The following is a 21,079-nucleotide window of genomic DNA, read 5'->3' as shown; positions in this document are numbered from 1 at the left end:
AAAGTGGACCCTCCACAATCACGACGAGCTCCCAGGCAAAAAGTGCAGTATTTTACCAAAAGATGGTTATAAGTGTATGAAGTGCGTTGGTATCATGAATCGGGGATGTATTAAATACTTTTTAATTAACTAGTATACCACTGCGCTTTGGAGAAACCAGTGGCAACATTATGACAGGCAGAAACAACGTTAACTGGTTGATTATCTTGTAAATCAAGCACCGTAACCCTTCCAGACGAACCATAACTGGTAAGTAGTCAAAGTGAAACATCTTGAAAAAATTATCGAAGAAAAAGACTCTTTTATTTAAGTTTTCTTCGTCATCAACTTCTAGTAGTTCTTTCCTTATCTATTCTGCATGCCAAAATTAACTATTATCATAGATCAGTAACAATCAAGCGCAACTGACACATTATTTAGCGTCAAATTCGAAGTCTACTGCAGATAAAGCATAAAATTCCAATCCCCAAAACTCATGGGGAAGGGACAACAGAGCCAAACAGAAGAATCACCTTCCGTACATCAGCGATCATCAAATCTGTCGAAAAACAGTTAACTTAGTGCAATGTATTCTTCAAATGCAAAAACCGTCAACAATAAAGCATGAAACCAAGAGCTCAAACAGCTCTGTTAAAGTAGGAATTCAAACTTTAAAAAAAGAGGGAGTTTAAATCAAAGATTATACGTTTCTTCGCAGAATTCAATTTTCAAGATCAAAATACACTAGTAAGTCCAGGCCAAGACCTAACAAACATAAAATATTATAAACACCAAACAACCAGCTGGTTTTACGTCAAGTTGCAGACCGCACGACGTCTCGAAGGTCAGCGAATCATCCGGAATTATAATCAGTCGAGTATATAAGGAGCCGCATCGCCGCTGGGAGTCAGTTGTCAGTTCAGTAAAGTAAAGTTCGGAATATTGGCGCGAGATTTAAATTGTTGCAAGTAAATATCTCTAGTAGTCGTGAGTGATTGTGTTTTTGTAGTGAAGTGTGTAAATTAATTTGTTGACTGTTTTCGCTTATTTTAACTCACACCTAACTAACGGAAAAACCGCTATAATATATTTATCAAATGCATGTAGTTTACCCAATAAACACCTAGAAGTTGATGTTTTTTTCTTAGTTTAAAGCCTGCCTAATTGGTACCTGTGAACATGGGCTAACTCAGTAAGAATTTGAGTTCTCTAAGCTCACTAGCTGTTATTGCTGAAATTATACAAAAGAAGGGGGTGTAGCCATATTTACTTTAAATGAAAAACTATGGCTATCATTCCCAATCCAATAAGGTACTATTGTATACCTACCTTTCTTGTTAATTTTTTAATACTGTATGCAGTTGCAATGATAGATTAGAGATTTTGCATATTTTATAATGTTCAAACACCATTCGCCGAAATAATGAAACCGAAAAGAAAATCTTCAAAAAATTCAACATATTTACTTAAACAAAGAATTACTGACTAACTAATACTGGTTGTACCAAATTAGCAAAAATCTTATTAGTGCAAAACAAATTACTTGAAACGTCACCAAATATAACTAGAGATGTCTAAAAAATTATAAAATTACTCATTCAGAACTCGTCCACGAATCATCATTCACAAATTGCATCCTCTGTAAATAGAGAAGTCAAGTCAAAATTTGCAGGAAAATGTGCAACACATTTAACAGGCACTTCTTGCAGTCTGCTAATGCCAGTGGAGATAAGACCCAATCTAATATACAGTACCCAATTTTCCAAATTCTCTATATACTATATCTCAATCTCTATATAGAAAAACTTGAAGTTGGGCGGATGAAATCTCCTGCTTTATCTTTATTTATAGAAAATATCATAAATGGTTCAAGCAAAGCACGTCTTCCAACCTACTAAAAACCATAAGTCATCTGATTTTTTAAAAAAGGCGACATATTATTAATCCAAATAATTACCGTCCCAGTTCAAACATATAACTACTTGAAAAATACCTTGTAAAATATAATTTACTTTGTGACTATCAACATGGATTTTTCAGAGGAAAATGTCCTGAAACTGCACTCTTTGCAAGCTTTATCATATTCATTACCATCTTGATATGAAGCGGTTTATTGTTGGGATTTATTACGATCAACCTAAGGCCTTCAAACTTGTTAACACTGGTCTTCTAGGCTATAAATCTGAATCTGGTGTGCTTTGACTTAGGTCAAAAATCCAAAAATATTAGATTATCTCCAAAACCCACCAGGTCAATCATTTAACAGTCTTTTTCTTCCCTTTACACGATTTGGTGTCGGAAATATGCACAATTATCTACAGCCACGGTCTACTTTCAACAGTAATTTCTTTATTACTACAATTTACAATTAGGTTTTGTGGAAAATAGAAACCATATCTGATTGCCAACTGCTTCAATCTGAACTAAATAATATATATGACTGGTGTCGGAATAACAGACTTTTTCATAATGTATCAAAGTGTTTTCAGGTAACTCTTTGTAGAAACAAAAATTTTATTCAGCACAATTATGAAATACAAAATTTTCCTTTGACTAGGTATCTTGAAATTAAGGATTTGGGTGTTACTTTTGACCAAAATTTCAACTTTAAAAATCATATCCATAATACAGTTATAGCAGCATCCAGATCTCTGGGTTTTATAATTAGAAATTGTCGCAATTTTGATGAAATTAGGATGGTGCAGTTCTTATATTGCTCATTTGTTCGCTCCAAGCTTGAGTACGCTTCAATTATATGGCATCGAGTATATCAGGTGGAGCTTGATAAAATTGAGTAAATTCACCGTAGACTTTTAAAATATTTAATGTACAAGACCGATGGTGTTTATCCAGCAAGAGGAACATGTCAAGATATAATGCTTGCACGTTTTAACATGAAAGCCTTAGCCGACCGCCGTGTGGTAGCGGCCGTGGTCTTTTTATATAAGTTAGTTAATTATAAAATCGACTGTAGCTCATTGTTAAATCAAATTTACTTTGTCGTTCCCAGATTAAACTCTAGAAACCCTCGAACATTTCAGTGTAATAGAGCAATATATAACATTTTTAGAAGGTCGCCGATTTATTATATGTGTAACTTATTTAATACTCACTCTTTGTAACCACAACTTGGAGCTCTTTGTTGCTTCAGTGTCTTTCTTAGTAGGATTTTTTAATCAATAATCTTAAATCTTGAATTTCTCTTAGAGATTTTGTAGGTAGGTAATGCTTTGAGTAAATGTATGTTTTGTAAAATTTTTATTAGCCTATAAGCCTCTTCCATAACTTTTCCTTTAGCTTCATATTATATTGTATTATTTAATTTTAAACATTAAACCTGTTGTACACAATTCTTTCTGTATTTCCTGTAAGTGGGTGACTGTTGGAAATGAAAGCCTTATTATTATTAATATTATTATATTACGATGCACTCTAAATACAGTATATGTATCTTACGGTTTTGAGAAATATATGAAATTGAATGAAATAAAAAAATTAACTTCTTGAAGCTTTTACTACTTTAACAATGCGTTTCAAACAATTGAACTCTCTCGCAAAACGCTCAAAGTAAACGCTTTTATTCACTTACACATGCCGCCTTCTTGCCATATCCAGCTATACCGTAGCTGATGTGGCCTTTGACCGCAGCACAAATTTGGCTTCGGGCCAAACGTCGCATTTTCATTCAAGTTGACTTTTTTCTCGTCATAAAGGAGTTCGCGAAAGTTTTAAGGGGGTTAGGTTTTTGACGCTTTGGATAGCTTCGATATGTGAAACTGATGAGGGGAGAGGGAGAGTCAATTGAAAAAAAAACTGATTTTAGTGGTTCGAAAATAAGAATTATTTTTTTTAATTTGACTTCAGTTTTTCCAAATATCAGATTAAAAAAAAACTGAAAAGAGTCAATTTTTCACCCTCGGTGAGTGGCTGTGGATAGTCTCATCATCCGTTTGAGTACCGATTATCACCCCACAACACCCTTTACATATGACCTCTGACATTCTGCAAACGGGTATATGTGAACGAACGTTTTGCGAACAAAGGCTTTTCGAATTGTAAAGAAATGGTATGCTGAATATTGCCTATCCATTAAATCCAAAAGCTGTTTACTAAAAAGAAATAATCGATCATACTCCTCACTAAGTTATGTATCGAAAGTAAAGTACCTTGGTGTGATACTCGATATCAAACTAAATTGAAACTCTCACTCTATAAAGAGGTTACAGAAAGGATAAATCTCTTACGAACAGTGAAGGTGTATAAATATATTAGGCAAGAGCTGGAACTTCCTCCCTAAGGTAGTTATGTGGATCTACACAGCTATCATAAGACATATGTAGTGCAAGTTAGTTATCTAAATCTGAATCACTTTATATATTCTATAAATTACTATTAGGTAACTGATTAATGTGTTTCAATTATTAATACTGCATTGTAAGCAATATTCTTTTGTAACACCAATTGGGGGTATCTAGGCTGCCTAGTGATAGTCAGTCGAGGTACAATACACGTATGCAAAACATGAGGTTGTTTCTTTTGACACCTTTTGAAGCTTACGTGATTGGACCATTACATGGCGATCCTGCCAGGATTCGAACCTGGAATCTTCTGATTCCAGGTTCGAATTGGACCATTACACATATATCTAGGGCATCAAGTGAATCAGGTCGGAATTCGTTGCAAATTACGCCATATTCAAAGAATGGCTTGCCTCAACCCAATGGAACAACGAGAACCAAGCAGGGCTTTGGAAGTTATGTTGTGTTTGACCAGGTCGTCCTACTCATAATGATGCGCTTTAAAACCGAAATATATGTCATAACCCTGGAGGCAAAAACACGAATCAGTAGCAGCGTTACTGATAAAACGATGATTAACCACACAGACTGCAAACAAGCAGTTCTTACGCTGTCAAAACTACGCTTCAGGTCAGAACTCGTTCTTTAACTAACAGGCCGAAGCCCCCACTAACAATGGCGAATATCAACAAGCTAATATAATCAAACTCTCACACGCTTTTTAAAAAACGGTATGATATGCAAGGCTACAGTTTGTCCAAGGAGCTTCTCAACTACCTAGGCAAACTGAAGGCAATCCGCAAATTATACTAACGGACACTCGGTTACTAAATGGACACTACGTTTAAAAGGGTTATCCATTTTATGCTTGGGAAAGTGAAGTTAAATAAAACACACAAAATATTCAGATGGAGACGACATTTTTATTTTGTTTTAAAGATTGAATCATTCCATTATATGTGAAACACAATATCATTTAAATGTCCACCGCGGGACCTCTGACAAACTTCAATCCTTTTAAGAAAATTCTCAATCAATTCATTTTCGGCACATTTCAGGTGATATCTCGGCTAGAACTTCACGAATGTTTTTTTTAAAGTTGTTGAAGAGTTTGAGGGTTATTGGCGTAGACACGATCTTTATTCGCATAGTCCCCCAAAAAATATCCAAAGGTGTGAGATCACAGGATCTTGGGGGCCAATAGATATCACCTAATCTTGAAATTAAACGTCCTGGAAACCTTTCTTTTCGGTTGGCCTGTGTTGTGTGAATTGTGGCCCCGTCCTGTTGGAACCACATGTCTTCCAGATCTTCTTCTTCGATTTCTCTCAAACGCTCTCATACCGCTCAGAGTTTACTGTTAAGGCTCTCCCACGATTGTTTTCAAAAAAATACGGACCAATGACACCACCAGACCATAATGCACACCATACAGTCATTTTTTCGGGATGCAAAGGCCTTTCTACGATCACCTGAGGATTTTCAGAACCCCATATGCGGCAATTCTGTTTATTTACGTAGCCACACAGCGTAAAATGAGCATCATCACTGAAGAAAATTCTGCTCGAAAAATGAGCATCAACAGCTTGTTGTTCAAGCACCCAATTTGCGAATGTTCTGCGTTGTCCATGGTCTGTAGTTCTTGAGTGAGTTGGACTTTGTACGGATGGAGTTGTAAATCCAAATGCAAAACTCGCCACAGTGAGCCGTAAGACAAACCCAAATTTTGAGCACGCCGAGGAATTGACAAATTTGGGTCTTCCTCCACACTTTGAGCCACAGCAGCGATATTTTCAGCTGAACGAACGTTACGGTGATGCACGTGCCTTACAATATCAGTAACCGATCCAGTCTCTTCAAATTTTCTTACTGTGTTCGAAATTATTTGCTCTGTTGACGATTATGTCGACCGTAATCAGCTCGTAAAGCTTTAAACGTTCACACAGGAGAATCACCATTTTTATAGAACAATTTAATAATTTTAGTACGTTGTTCGACTGTTACACGATCCATATTTATAAAATATAAATGGCAAACCTTCAACTAAAAAAAAAAAAACGTTTCACATGACTTATGACTTATCACATGTTCTTTTGCTCCTGTTGATTTGTTGACCTGGATGACGAGCTGAGGTGGGGGTTCTCTACTCCTTCAAGAGAGGTGCACAATAAGATTACTGTGATAGTAGTAGTCTTATTAATCTTGGAGGGAAAAAAGGTGCCCCACAACAAACCTAAGACTACTGCGGCCTAATTGAACTGGTGTTCGCACCACCTTTTGCAGTTACGGATACGGATACAGAAAAGTCAATTTTGAGTTTTCACCGCATTTCATTTTTCAATTATGCCTTGAATCGACTTCATTTAAAAATCTCACATACCAAGACCTCTGCCTGCAATTGCAAAAAATACCGGAAAATTACCTAAACCCACTATATTTCCAAACAAAAAAATATAAAAATCAATTTATCTGCAACTTCCCACTAATCCATCAATCCAAACAGCATCCAAATAATAACAATTAGGATAGACAATTTCAATAAAGGGCGCTTTTGACACCCACACACCGTTTTCCATTATTGCATATTTATAGGTTGAATGGAAAATAGCCCCATAAATTCATTGTTTATTACTCGATGGGATTCCGGAGAGGTATTTAAGCAATTACGAGCCCAGAGGATCCACACCGATGCGGAACGTGGAATCATTGTCGAGTCCTTTGGGGCCGTTTAATTTCGGTTTCGCAGGTTTGAGGTTACACCGAATACATGTGTATGTTAACTTAGAAGGAGTTGTCAATGCCAGCTGTCAGATCATAGCTACTACTGTTCAGTGCAATTTGATAGATGGCGTTGACGTATGACATTTGACGCTGACTTAAACCACGAAGTGATTTATTACCAATAGCAAGCAGGAGCGGGAAATTTGAATTTGTATTGGCCACGCCCACGAACTTAATAAATATACCTGGACTGCTAAAGCCGGCCCCAGACGATGTGTGTATTCGGCGAATGTACCTTCGTACGGCGACTTCGGCTACCCTCCCACACGCTGCGGCATTCGGGATATATTCCACATCGCATATTTGTTGGCAAACGTTCGCCACAGGGCCTCTGAATGAACACAAAATAGGCAAATAAGTGTGCGTAGCTAAGCACACCGTCTGGGAGTTAACGCGAATGAGCGCGACCTCCTTTGATGCGTGCCCTAAAACCGACAGCAGTTCGGATAGCGGCCGAATGCCGAATGATGCACGCACTTGACCTCCCACACGCTCCGCGAAATACCGCGAATGCAAAACGTTCGCCACATACACACATCGTCTGGGGCCGGCTTAATGCATATGGCCACGATATCCAAAAATGACCACTGCCTGGTGGCCGCCATTTTTATAGTGGTTGTGTCCTTTTGATGTTGGTCACTCTGAACGTTTTCAGTGTTGCCAACAAAAAATATATTAAATAACGGTAATGAAGTTGACGACGCTGACGTTTGACGTGTGAGTATAGCGGATTGTCTAGTTTTTGGCGATTTGTAAACGACGCTTGGGTATATCGTCTGCAACAGGCGATATGATTCCTCCTTATTAAATATGTGGATAATGTATATCACCATTTTTATTAGGCCCAATACAGACGAAGCAAGTCGACATCAACACGATACCCGAACAACATGTCGCTCGAATGTTGCCGACGTGTGTCAGTATCCAGACGAGGCGATACGATATGAGATATTATCGGAACATAAAACCAAATTGCCAGTTTATCTAAAGATGTCCAGTAGCGAAGAAGACTCTAGCGACGAAGTAGACATGCTTATTTATATTTGCGAAATCGGAGAAGAAGAAGACGACGACGAAAATATTGGGTACATCCTTATATTAGAAATAACAATCTAATCATCAATAAAATCAATAAAAATATATTAGAAATAATAATCCGACCGTTTGAAGTTATACAAACATGGAAATTTTTCCACTTCAATGACAATTTTGTCTCGTTCGGCGGCCATTTCCAAAAAAAAATAATATCGCGAGGCAACAGTTTGCTGGCGACTAAATAATAATGTTGACAAGCAACTTGTAGCCACGTTGTCGTATCCCTTTCATGTCGTATCGCGTCGTGTGAATAACTGCATTTAAATATATGGCGGCGATATGTAAGCGACATATTGCTCGGGTATCGTGTTGATGTCGTGTTGCTTAATCTGTATTGGGCCTAAACATATTTGGTTCGCTGTTTCTCAAAACCGAATTATTGTGAATTGTCTGTCTGTGTTTATGATAGAATAATATATAGAGTTGTTTATTTTAACCCTTGCTAATTACAAATCCTCATAAAATCATCCATATTTTGATTTTTATAGATGGTTATACCTATTAATGTGGAAACCCAAATGTGTACAGAAGTAAAGTAAAAGTTGTAATAGTAAAAATAGAAAGAAAATAAAAATGTTTTTAACTGAATTTGTTTAACTGACTTTGCCTAACGCAACTATCTTAAATTCTTAAATAAATGTAACTTTGTATTTGTAAACATAACCTCTCAAAAACTGTAATTGTTTTGTTTCCCTACAATTGGCACAACTGAAATTTGTCAGAGTGACCAACATCGAAAGGACACAATCACGCAAAATGGCGGCCACCTAGCAGTGGTTATTTACTTTTCATTGAATTGGCACGCCTTGTTTTATTTAAAGAAAAGTCACTTAAATTAAATTATATTATATTTTTATGCTATACAAATAAATTTAAAGTTGCATTTTCGGAGACATTGTAATAGACAAAAATCCCTATTTCGACACTAAAGCGTTTCATTATCCCTAGGCAGGCTCTGTTTGTGCTCGCTACATTTATCAAATTAAATCCTTGGAATAAGGAATTTCCTCTTCTATCTAAAATAAGATAAAAGTTAGGGAATTGTGCATTTCCAAAAGGGTTTTAAACGGGGTTTTCTATAAATAGTCGGTATTTTTATAGTTAATTAAGATCACAGGAACATCCACTAAGTACAGTTTAATAAACTAAGGCGTACAATAATTTTACATTAAAGTCCCAATGTTGAGAATCATTAAAAACGGCATGATAAAGAAACCTCTGTTAAGATTGGGTTACGTTTTTATTAAGCCACGCCTCTTGATTCAATGTTTCTACGTCGAGTAAAATATCTATAAATCTCCAGTAACCAAAATGGAGATTGACGTTTGATGCAACGACAATTATTGCAAATGTCAAATTTGTTCGTTACTTTGACAAGCGATAACCGTTTAAATTGGTAGTCTGAAAGAAACCTTTGTTAATTGAATAACACATATTCTGATAAATTATTCTCAGAACATGAGAAAAGGACCTGAAGAAAGGTTGCGAAACGTTACTATTTATTTGTAAACCACGCCTCTCGATTCAACGTTGCCACGTCTAGCAGCTGCGCAGTTATCATACTGACCTATGAACTGCAATCTAAAAGTTCAAAGAGTCTTCAAGCTAGCCGCCACTATGGGGTTAATATCTATGGACTTATGAGAAATTAAATCCAGTATAGTATCAGAAGGCGTGATACCCCAAGCATGGCAAAAGGCCCAGGTAATTTTACAGTACAAAAAAGGAGGTAGGTTGAGAATCGACAACTATCGACCTATTAGCTTACTCCCCCACCCGTACAAACTTAGGACAAAGATAGTAACAAATAGGCTTACAGCTAAACTAGATGCTTATCAGCCCCCGGAACAAGCTGGCTTCCGAAAAGGGCATAGCACAATTGAACACATACAATCCGTTCGCACTATAATAGAAAAATGCAACGAGTACAATGAACCACTACACCTCGCACCTTGTTGACTATAACAAAGCTTTTGACTCCGTAGAGTTGTGAGCTATTTTTAAGGCAATGAACAATGCAAGAATCGACTCTCGATACAAGCAGCTTCTCACACACATATACGAAAATGCGACAATCACCGTTAAAATCTCGGAAGAGATAGAAACAAACAAAATTCAAATAAAAAGAGGAATAAGACAAGGGGACACCATCTCCCCAAAGCTGTTTACACTGGCACTGGAAGACGTTTTTAAAACTCTGGACCGGAACGAGAGAGGCATCAAAATCGACGGCAAACATCTGAGCCATTTACGCTTCGCGGATGATATAGTACTCTTTAGCCAGAATATAATAGAATTACAGGAGATGTTGGCAGAACTTCAAAGAGAATCGAAAAGAATAGGTTTAACCATGAATTTAAATAAAACAAAAGTCATGTCACCTGACAATATTCAAGTACATATAGAAGATCGAATTATTGACAACGTCGAAGAATATGTATATTTGGGACATTGGGCAAAGAAAATCAAACTGCCGAAATCGTTTGACATGGGCAGCCACGGGTAAACTGTCACACGTCTTGAGAAATTAAACTATTCCAATTAATTTGAAAAGAAAGGTCTTCAATGCCTGCTTACTGCCCGTGATGACTTACGGAATGGAAACCATGACACTCACTGTTAAATCAGCTAACAAGCTTAGGACCACCCAAAGAGCCACAGAGCGGATGATGCTAGGAATAAGCCTGAGAGACCATATCACAAATGAGAGTATTAGACAAAGAACTAAAGTTGAAAACGTCATAACACGCATAGCCCACCTGAAATGGAGCAGGGTAGGACACGTCGCCCGACAGGACGACACATCGTTCAATGGAGACCTCGCATACATAAACGCAGCGTTGGTAAACCACAGTAACTCTGGCTCGATGATGTCAAAAACAAAGTGGGCAACAGATGGCACCAACTGGCACACAAAGAAACATGGAAGAATATAGGGGAGACCTATGTCCAGGAGTGGACTGTGAAGGGTTGCTAAAAGAAGAAGAAGAAGAAGATATTATCATCATTTAATGGCAAATTTCTACAATTACTTATAAGTTGGCCTTTAATACTAAAGAAATCGATAAAGAAAAAACCAATGAAGCATGGCTGAACAAAGTTTAAACGATAACTAAACTATGCGATCGACTATAATGGATTAGGCCTTTAGTAATTTTAAGTTGTCTATTCCTACAAAATAAGCCAGGATTAACCTTTTGCTTTTTAACTCTTGCATATTGCACATGAGCTACATGTTCTTTTAATCTGGCATTAATTGATCTTCTTGCTAAATACTTACCACAATCACTACAATTTATCTCATAGTTTCCGGACGTTTCACTGGTCTTCATTTTATCTTTTGGGTTTCTTAAAAGATTTCTCAATTTGGCCGAACTTAGATAGACCATTCTTTGACCTAAAGTCTTTAAAGCCCGTATCAAAGCCTTTTGTCGCAATATGAACTTTTGCTGCAACATCGTATGATAGGATCATATGATATTGCAACAAAAGTTCGCTTATTTTCATCTTTTTGAAATGTGGTCGAATTTTTAAGATTAACCTTAAACTTATCTATATATCGCAAGCATTGCATATGCATTGATTCTAGATCCTGATATATCCAAGAAATGAGAGAACTTCACGGACGTTAATTGATTATTACCAAAATGCCAGATATGCTGCTGAAACTTTGCAACTTACATCCATTAAGACCCATTAGCATTTTGACTTCTATATCAAAAATGATCGAAACCCCCATTTTTCCAAAGAAAATGTCCTCTTCCTTTTACTGAGGGAAATGTTAAAACACTTATCAATGGTGAGATCTAACAAGTTACACTTGCACCAATTAGATAAGCTATCTAAATCCCTCTGAAGTAAATTCACATTCATATCATTCAAAATTATCCAAAGTAGTTTCAGATCATCAGCACATATTCGCAATGTTTTATAAGAAAACGCTTAGAAAACGAAACACCCACTTTGCAAATCCATCCGAAAACCCAATATTTATTAACTTATTAAACAGCAGCAACTGATTTACTTTGTCAAATGCCTTGGAGAAATCGTAACTTGATACGCTCTCTCCAAAGCACCCAACACCCAAAGTTTAGTTACTGCAGATCGACCTGCTCTAAAGTCATACTGTTCATCAAATTTCAAATACTTCAATAACACTGAATATTAGACAGTCAATTAATTTGTGGTAAAGGTTTTTCAGGAGGTACTGCATTTGAATATGAGAAGACTTTAGCAATGTTGTTGGTAAAAAGATGTACAATTTGCCGACCATCATTAGTTAAGATATTATCAAGGCAAACCAGACATTTTTTGGGTTGTTGGTCAGATCACTATTTATCGTAAGTTTGTGACACTCATGTGTTAAAATGTTACATGGTGATCTAACCCTACTATATTCCAAATAGTAATTCTTATTATATTCAGCGAAAATTTGTTCTAGCATCACAGGGGTCCATATAGATATGATCAGATGATCTGAGAGGTATATAAATACCCCCTTAAATAAATTCGGTGCTCCAAAACTTACATACCACAAGCAATTGCTCAAAGGTAGATTCTTCACCATGAGTAACGATTGTGCTCTAAAAATGTTGTAGATACTACGACCCGAGTAACTCTTCAGAATAGATATCTTCATACAACCATCTTTCTGTAATAACCACCATATTATAATTTAAAAATTTTACTGTTATAGTAAAATATGAAATTTTACATTAGTTATGAGGTATTATCTAGTGTTTTCTGTTCATCTAAATTTCTCAGATGGTTTTCAGCTGAATTTAAGATAGTTGGTTGGGCAAAAGAAAATTGCCTATAGAAATTATCAATGTAGTCAGTGTATGGTTGATTATGTAGTGTTCTCAGGACTGAGAGCTAAATGTAAAGTCACGACAGATATTTATTACTAAAACTATATTCTGAATTTAGATTACTAATTATATACTCTTCAACTATAAAATTAGGATATTCAATAAAACTCCTGAGGTGTTGTATTATAATAATCAAGAATTTGTTGACGTGACGAGATTTCAGAAGTTGTTGCCCAATTTTTCTCTACAGTTTATAGTCAAAATTCCAATAATGTGTCTTTTCAACAGGTTAATGTGAGTACGTCCATTCCTAACCATGTGGAATTAATATTTGATAAAATATGTCGATTACTATATCCTTATCCTTTGTTTATCCTTCTTAAAAGATCATTAGATTTGGCAGTATTTCCAACTCATTAGAGGCAATGTTTTTGAGTAGCAATCTTGCAATCTGGGGAAAATAATTTAATCGATGATTACAAGAGTCTGTGCTTGTAGTCAGCCATTCCTAGGCTTATGGATAGTTTGACTTATGACCATGGGAAGTGTACCGTGACAAATTTACTGGTGTTTCAAAATACTTTGATTGGAGAGTGTACAAACCGACCTCTCCAAGGCTTTTGACAGAATTGATATCAGCATTCTGTTGCAAGAGTTATCCCAATTCTTCGTTTGAAAGTTTTCTTTCTTCTAGGTTTCATCAAGTATAGAAAGGATAGGAATTGCTAGATCACGCTAATCATAGAATGATTCAGGAATAATAAATTTGTATTGTTAAGTTATTGGTTCGGTTCCAGACATATTTCTAATAGGCTAATAGATTGGTGCACAGAAAACGGTTTATCTTTGAACGTGGACAAATGTAATTACATTCGTTTTTTAAGACAATTAATAAATTTGATTCATTTTATAGCATGAATAATGTTTTTTTCGTATGCTTAAGGCATCAGAAGTTTTGGGCTTAGTATTAGGTAATTGTAGAGAACTCTCTCTGTCTCAACATGTAAAAAACTGTCATTAGTGGTGTCAAGGTTGGAATATTCCCTTGCGTAATCTTAGATTATTGTAGCGTTTTCCCCGTTCATTGGGTAAGAATTTAAATAATTGAAAATAGTCAACTAATTTATTTACACATACACAACAAAACACGATCACTTACAACTACTAAAAATATTTATTTTAACTATATTTATTTATAACTATTCATGTCTGATTTAAATTTCGCACCTCAATGGCAAGGCGGCTCCTTATATACTCGACTGACCATGATTCCGGAAGATTCGCTGAAGATTCGACACGTCGTGGGGTGCGCCACTTGTGTCATTCCGAAATGACGGCAAATTAGCTGGTTTCTCGGACTGTTCTTATTGCCTCATCATAGCAATAATTATATTAGCACTTACTTATTGAAAGGCCTTAAGACTGATCAATCATAGGGGGCTATTGAAGCTTTGAGCATTCCTTTAAGTCACCTTAAAAATATTATTAGAAAACTACGTGAGTTAGGATAGATCTAGTAAGGTTGTAAGATATGTATTAATGCGTTGATAGTTGTTACGGGATATGTACCTATTTTATATGTAGGGTTCTCAATTATATAAAAATTTATCTAAATTGTATGAAATATTTATGGTTAGTTAAGTGAGTGATCCCATGTATTAAATAAACAAATAAATATTTGGCAGTGCAGCCTCGCATATGTACTTTTTAATTATTGGTTAAATCTAGTGATGCCACGAACACAACTTTTGACAAAATGACAGTTATGGCACTTGTCAATTTTGACGATTATGACATATATCAACTTTAACAGTTATGACAAATAACAACCATCAAAACAAGAGCCTAAAAGAAACTTTTGTTAGTTTCTTATTTTAATTTACTTATATGATATTAGAAGGAGATCTGAAGAGCAAATGACACGTCTAGCAGAAAATCTATATATTGGCTGCAACAAAATTGCGATTGAGGGTGCCACTTGTGGCTTAAATAATTTGTAAAAATGGAAAGAATTTCAATATATATATTTCCATAATTTAAGAACATTTTATATTTAAACACAATAAATTACTCAATAATCACTTCACATGCATTCCAAACACTATATTTGAAGTGGTGTCTACTTCCTTTGTTTAATTAATTTCGAAATAACAATGTTGAGATAATACAGGTCCGTCTGTACGAGAAACAATTATCATTGCTGATAAGTACATTTTAGATTAATAAAAGTAAAAAAACCGTAAAATTACCGTAATTCGATTATCAATCGATTATTTCAATTGCATTTTCGAGGCTGGCCCCTTTTTTATAAATATATATAAAGATGAGTACGTACATTATGTACGGTCCTGTAATTTATTATATTTTTAAACAAAAGAAAGCCTTACTTTAGAATTTATTATCTAGGCGTCAAAAGTATATTATCCTAAAAAGTGTAGTATCATTAACCTGCTTATATTGATTTATAGTCACATGTTTTCTGATCGAAGATGGGTTTAAATTTATTTGGGATTTTAGTGTATTTTTCTGCTTTTGTTGCACTGTCATTAGCGAAAAATGGGGTAAATTATACAGGTGAGTAAACGTGTTTAAGTGAATACTTTGTTATTTTAAAGGAAGCACCCCTTATATTTTTTATATACGGATGGTACATGAAATTTGACACATGGCATATTTAGGTACAACCATTTTCGAAATGTACTCATTCGAAAGTTGTGTTATAATTAATTATTTATTTGTCCTGATTCAAAAGGTAAAAGCTGTTTTCAACCCCACTCCTGATTTGGCATTAAAATCGCACATTACGACATCTACTTCGTTGTGTAGTGGTTTAATAGAGACTTTCGACTTCCTCTTCTTCTTTGTCTGCGTATATTTGGACTACGTTGATATTTAGAGGAGTAGCTTCTACTTTCTTGGACATTGAGATAAAATTAGACACACAACAGCCAATATACCTTGCAATTATTATTCCAACTCCATATTTCAGCTTTTCCTTTGAGATTCCAGAATAAAATACTGTGACTTCTTCTTTGTCTATACTTCTTACTGGCCATGTGATTTCGCTTATTCCCATTACGTGGATAATGATTTTCTTCATTCTTGAATGGATAGTCTTAAGACATTTGCAGAAAACGACGAATTAGTAGTATTAAGTACATCCTACAAATTGCCAAGTCGCCAGACAATGCACCGAATAACATTGTTCGTAAATGTTACAAAATGACTTTATGTTAGTTAGCAAGGGTTCAGAATCTGTTTCAACTCAGTTGAAACTTATCCTGGGGTAGATAGTGAATCAGAACATATACCTTTAGTAAGAATTATAAGAGTTAAACTGAATAAAGTGAAGAAGAAAATGATTCCTCAATATAACATTAAGATTTTACAACCTCTAATAAAAGAAAAAGAGGGCGAATATGTTAACGTAAAGGTAAACAAATTAAAGGACGTATGGAGATTAACATATTCGATGAAACACTTAAAAGTAGTGCAGAAGATTTCAATGGGATCCAGGCACAGATTAGGCAAAAGATGACAAATTACATAGAAAGAGACCAAAACTAAGGCAAGTCAACGTTCCTAATTTGACAGAGGTTTATAGGTTAACAGTTCTGTCATATGTCATCTGTCATTCATCAAATGTAACTTATCTCGATCGTAATGTAATGACCATCACAGACAAACTTGCATAGTGCACAGCATACACGCATAATATACTTGGACCAATCACAGGCCAGATATATTGTTTTTTCATAAGGATATTCCATAAGAATGAAAAAGTTATGGAACCATTTTATGCGTAGCCAATCAAATCTGGTTTTTGTAGGTCACGTGACACTTGACAGTTGAAAACTGTTGTGGTTGATGAACAGTCAACAACAAAAACTATTGAGGTTATAAAATTAAATTTTTTTAATATGGCTATTAAACACCTCAAAAATCATCGTTTCTGATTGGTCAAAATTGTTGTGCTATTTAATTTGTGTGTTTTGGCATTGTAACCTTATCTACGTTATGGTCTTATGTGTCCATGCTATGCTTTATGCAAGTTTGTCTAAGATGGGCTTAACTTATCTCGAACTTCGCAAGTGTCAAAATTATTGCCAGATGTCATATTAATAATCTACATTCACAAATGTCAGTAACAGTCTTTTAAAATTGAGTTTGGCCTATAAATAATTTTCCTTTTGACTTAGAAATGACAGTTTAAAACACGTTACTTTAATAACCCCTGTCATAAATATTTTCTAGAGATCCTTGATACTATCGAACGTGGATACAAGGAATACCACCTCACCAACACCAGACCGGCCTACCTCACCCCCGCCCTCTCCCACCTCCAAATTCCCTATTTTTTTCGGGAAAATCTACAAGTCGGCAACACCGCCCTTAAGGAACTAAACAGTCTGGAAAACGGAGTTGTATGCAGACTGTGCAACACCGTTGCCAAATTTCTGGTGGCCGAGAGGAAAAAGGGGATGACCGAGGAACAAATCAGGGATGAGGTGGTGAAATTGTGCGTCACGTTGAAAATTGAGGACGAGAGGGTGTGCGAGGGTGCCATCGATCTGAATTCGGTAAGGCGACTAAACGTTTTACATAAACGAGTAATAAATTTGAATTTTTAGGCGGTGATTTTATATATTATGGATAATAATCCGAGCCTACAGCCAGGAAAGATTTGTGATATTATGTTGCAAAACTTCAATTGTAACTACAGCAATATTGATTGGGCCATCGATGTTCCTGAGGGACTATCTCCGGAGAGACCAAAGGTATCTGCCATCTGTCACTTGTCATCTATCAAGTACTCTCTGTCAATTTCTATATGCAGTGTGTCAATTGTCATCAGTATCATGACAAAGATATTATTTGATTATTTAAAATAACCATTTTCATTAATGTTTGAAAACAAAGCAATCATCAGTCATCTGTCAATTAGTGTATCTCTGTCACCTAAATATCAATACGAATCATTATTATAAAGTAATATTATGGTACAATATGCGGTCAGCAATTTAGCCTATAATCCATCTCTCTTTTTCTACGGTATTCACTTGATTTTTTCAATTGTAAAACGTCATCTATCATCAAAGCTTGTCAGTTGACAACAAGACGGTTCAATGCTATTTGTATGCCTTTTTATTTGTCATCTGTCAATAGACCGACACCATCTGTCACCTGTCAAATATCATAACTGTCTGCACCTATACGCGCATGACATATCGGGGATTGCCTGGTGGCCTCCATTTTTGTAGTGGTTGTGTCCTTTTGATATGATGGAAAACCCAGAAAAAGGATGAAACTGTAAATAAAACTACTCGCTGTAAGATCTTATAAACAACTTTATTTCAATGCAGACAAGTAGAGACGCATATACATATAAAGCTATAGAAACAGAAAGACATACAAACGTTGATCCTAGACCAATCTGTGAATGCAAAGGAAACGCGCAGTTCCATGTTTTCAACGTTAAAGGGCGCCCCCTTTGAATAAAGAAAACAATTTGTTTTAATGTTTTATTTTCTTTATTCAAAGGGCGCCACACATTTCAGAAACAATTTTTTGATACACTTTTAACATGATGTTGGTCACTCTGAACATTTTCAATGTTGCCAACAAAAGATACATTAAATAAAGGTAATGAAGTTGACAACGCTTTGACATGTGATCGATCATGAACCGTATGAAAAACCGTAACTCGTGTAATTTCTTCACTCATAAGTTTTATCCTTAAATTTATATCCTTATAAGATATGACTATGCCGGAGGACATTGTCCATATTCTGAGAAGATTTCCTCTAAGCAGTATAGTATGCGCTAGGTCGCGAAACTAGTTGCCACTAAATAGAACATTTGAAACATCTATAGCATTTTTTTATATCTCTTCCTTGTCTTTGTTTTTAAAGTCAAAAATTTAAATAAAAATCACCGTTTTTATGGTAAGTCAACTAAATACCAAAAACCTTAATCGTTTTGTTTCTCTACAATTGGCACCACTGAAATTTGTCAGAGTGGCCAACATCAAAAGGACACAATCACGCCAAATGGAGGTCACCTAGTAGTGGTCATATTTTTCAATGGATTGGCAGTCCAGGTATATTTATTAAGTTCGCGATAACAACATTACTATAGCCAGATGGTTCTTCATCAACTTATAAAATCCTCCACGTAACTGACGTGCACATGGACATACTGTACACTCCGAACAAAGTGAAGACATGCTCCGAACCGCTTTGCTGTCAATCCGACCAATCCGACGGCTCAGATGGAAATTCCTGCGGTTATTGGGCCGAATATGGCAACGACGTATCTGAGCAACTTATCGACGAGATGATCCGGTTTGCTAACACCTTGGTGAGTCGATGACGTAATAGATTTTTAATGTTTACTCAGAAATTTCAGGATATAGATTTTGTCTATTTCACTGGGGATATCATAAGTCATAGAGTATGGTCCACCAATGAGGCAAACAATACTTATACCATCAAAAAACTGCTTGGGAAGTTGAAAAATGGGTTTAATGTGCCTGTTTATCCGACTTTGGGAAACCATGAGCCAAGTCCCTTGAATCAGTGAGTTTTTCCCATAAGTTCTTTAGTGTTCTGCAATAATTTTGTTCCAGATTTGTCCTTAACAGTTCAGTTCCATCTGAACTGTCCACCGAATGGCTGTACAACCTCATAGAAACAGAATGGGCCGAATGGTTACCCCAATCCACACTGGACACCATAGCAATGGGTGGGTTTTACACGATTTCTCCTGCAAATGGTTTTAGGCTTATCGTGCTCAACTCTAATGTCGCCTACAAGGCTTGTTGGTAAGCATGCTAACGCAATCAAGTGAGGAAAGTGAAACGTTCGTTTCCAGGTGGTTACTGCAGGACGACCAGGATCCAAACGGTCAACTGGACTGGTTGGTTAGTATTCTGTCGCAAGCAGAGGCCAAAAATGAGAGTGTTCACATTTTGGGTCATTTGCCCACTGGATCTGTGGATATCATGAAGGTGTGGGGCAGGGAGTACAATAAAATTGTTAATAGGTGAGGAGTTAAGTAAATTTGATGAGAGTTTAACAAATCGTCTGCCTCTTTTATCAGACTGATTAGCAAACAAATAATTTAAGTTTACGTATTTATTTTAAAGATTCGCCAACACCATAACGGGTCAATTCAACGGCCACGTCCACGTAGACACCTTCCAAGTCTACTACAATACATCAGAAGAGGCAGAAGAGCACCAAGCGATCAACGTGGCATGGAACGGAGCCTCCTTGGTACCGTACGACTGGGCGAATCCCAGCTTCAAAGTCTACCACATCGACAAGAGTACTTATGTAAGAAGTTAAACCTTGACCAACATAATCCAAGCACCTTCTACATTCGGTTCTTTCCAGAATGTGGTAGATATAGACCAATGGACCTTCAACTTAACCAAAGCCAACGAGAACGCAGACGAGTATCCAGAGTGGTATAAAATTTATTCTTTCAGGGATGTTTTTGATATAACTACTTTGGAGCCAAAAGATGTTGGGGGGCTTTTGGTTGATATGGCCACCAATCACAGTAGATTGGAAGACTATCATTTGTAAGTACCAGTGGGGAGTTCCGGGGTATATAATCAATATTTTATTTTAGGTTAAGATACAAAAATTCAGAATATGCACATACGTATGGATGTAATAGTAAATGCCAAAAGAAGTACTTGTGTGAACTTTCAACTGCTGTCTATGGTGATGAGACTCACTGTGATTACTTGTCTAAATTATATGACGATAATGCATAAGTATACACTCCTGACAGGATTATTTCTTGAGTGCCCTAACCACTAAGTTAAAAAAGAGAACGAATTTCGTTTTTTTTTTTCAGAAACATGTTCGTTCTGTTTTTAACTTGTGACTTAAACTGGTTATTCCATGTTAATACATTGAGTTGCGTACTCGAGGCCTGAGTTGGCGGAGCCTGTATATGTGTAAATGGTAATTTTATATAATAAACATTGTTGTATATATTCTTTTTCTATTTTTTTAAATTTAACTCATTTAACCTAATAAAGAAAATTCAAAGATAAGTGGATTTTAGCCCATTTTTGACACTGCTTAGATGCAACTGAAA

General features: G+C 36.0%; 2 protein-coding genes across 4 annotated transcripts in view; one reads left to right on the top strand and one right to left on the bottom strand.

Moving 5' to 3' along the window:
- LOC126738661 (transient receptor potential-gamma protein) overlaps positions 1 to 21,079 on the bottom strand; it is a 298,445-nt gene that overhangs the window by 250,634 nt on the left and 26,732 nt on the right. The window lies entirely within an intron of this gene.
- On the top strand, positions 15,358 to 20,975 carry LOC126738668 (sphingomyelin phosphodiesterase B-like). The gene is made up of 10 exons (XM_050444101.1): positions 15,358 to 15,538; positions 17,219 to 17,544; positions 17,596 to 17,742; positions 19,103 to 19,324; positions 19,373 to 19,542; positions 19,593 to 19,787; positions 19,838 to 20,008; positions 20,112 to 20,301; positions 20,362 to 20,552; positions 20,603 to 20,975. The coding sequence occupies exons 1-10, from the start codon at positions 15,454 to 15,456 to the stop codon at positions 20,748 to 20,750; spliced, it is 1,845 nt and encodes a 614-aa protein (XP_050300058.1). The 5' UTR covers positions 15,358 to 15,453; the 3' UTR covers positions 20,751 to 20,975.

The sequence above is a fragment of the Anthonomus grandis genome, chromosome 7, assembly GCF_022605725.1.
Source record: "Anthonomus grandis grandis chromosome 7, icAntGran1.3, whole genome shotgun sequence".
In the NCBI taxonomy this organism is placed as follows: domain Eukaryota; kingdom Metazoa; phylum Arthropoda; class Insecta; order Coleoptera; family Curculionidae; genus Anthonomus; species Anthonomus grandis.
The sequence above is the reverse complement of the archived record's forward strand: the minus strand, read 5'-3'. Positions and strand labels throughout refer to the sequence as shown.

What these genes read in the sequence shown, in the direction of transcription:
- LOC126738668 (XM_050444101.1), top strand. Translation starts at nt 15,454, where the DNA reads ATGGGTTTAAATTTATTTGGGATTTTAGTGTATTTTTCTGCTTTTGTT. An exon ending in AAATGGGGTAAATTATACAG is followed by an intron (nt 15,539 to 17,218) that starts GTGAGTAAACGT and finishes AATATTTTCTAG; the next exon opens with AGATCCTTGATACTATCGAA. An exon ending in GAGCCAAGTCCCTTGAATCA is followed by an intron (nt 19,543 to 19,592) that starts GTGAGTTTTTCC and finishes ATTTTGTTCCAG; the next exon opens with ATTTGTCCTTAACAGTTCAG.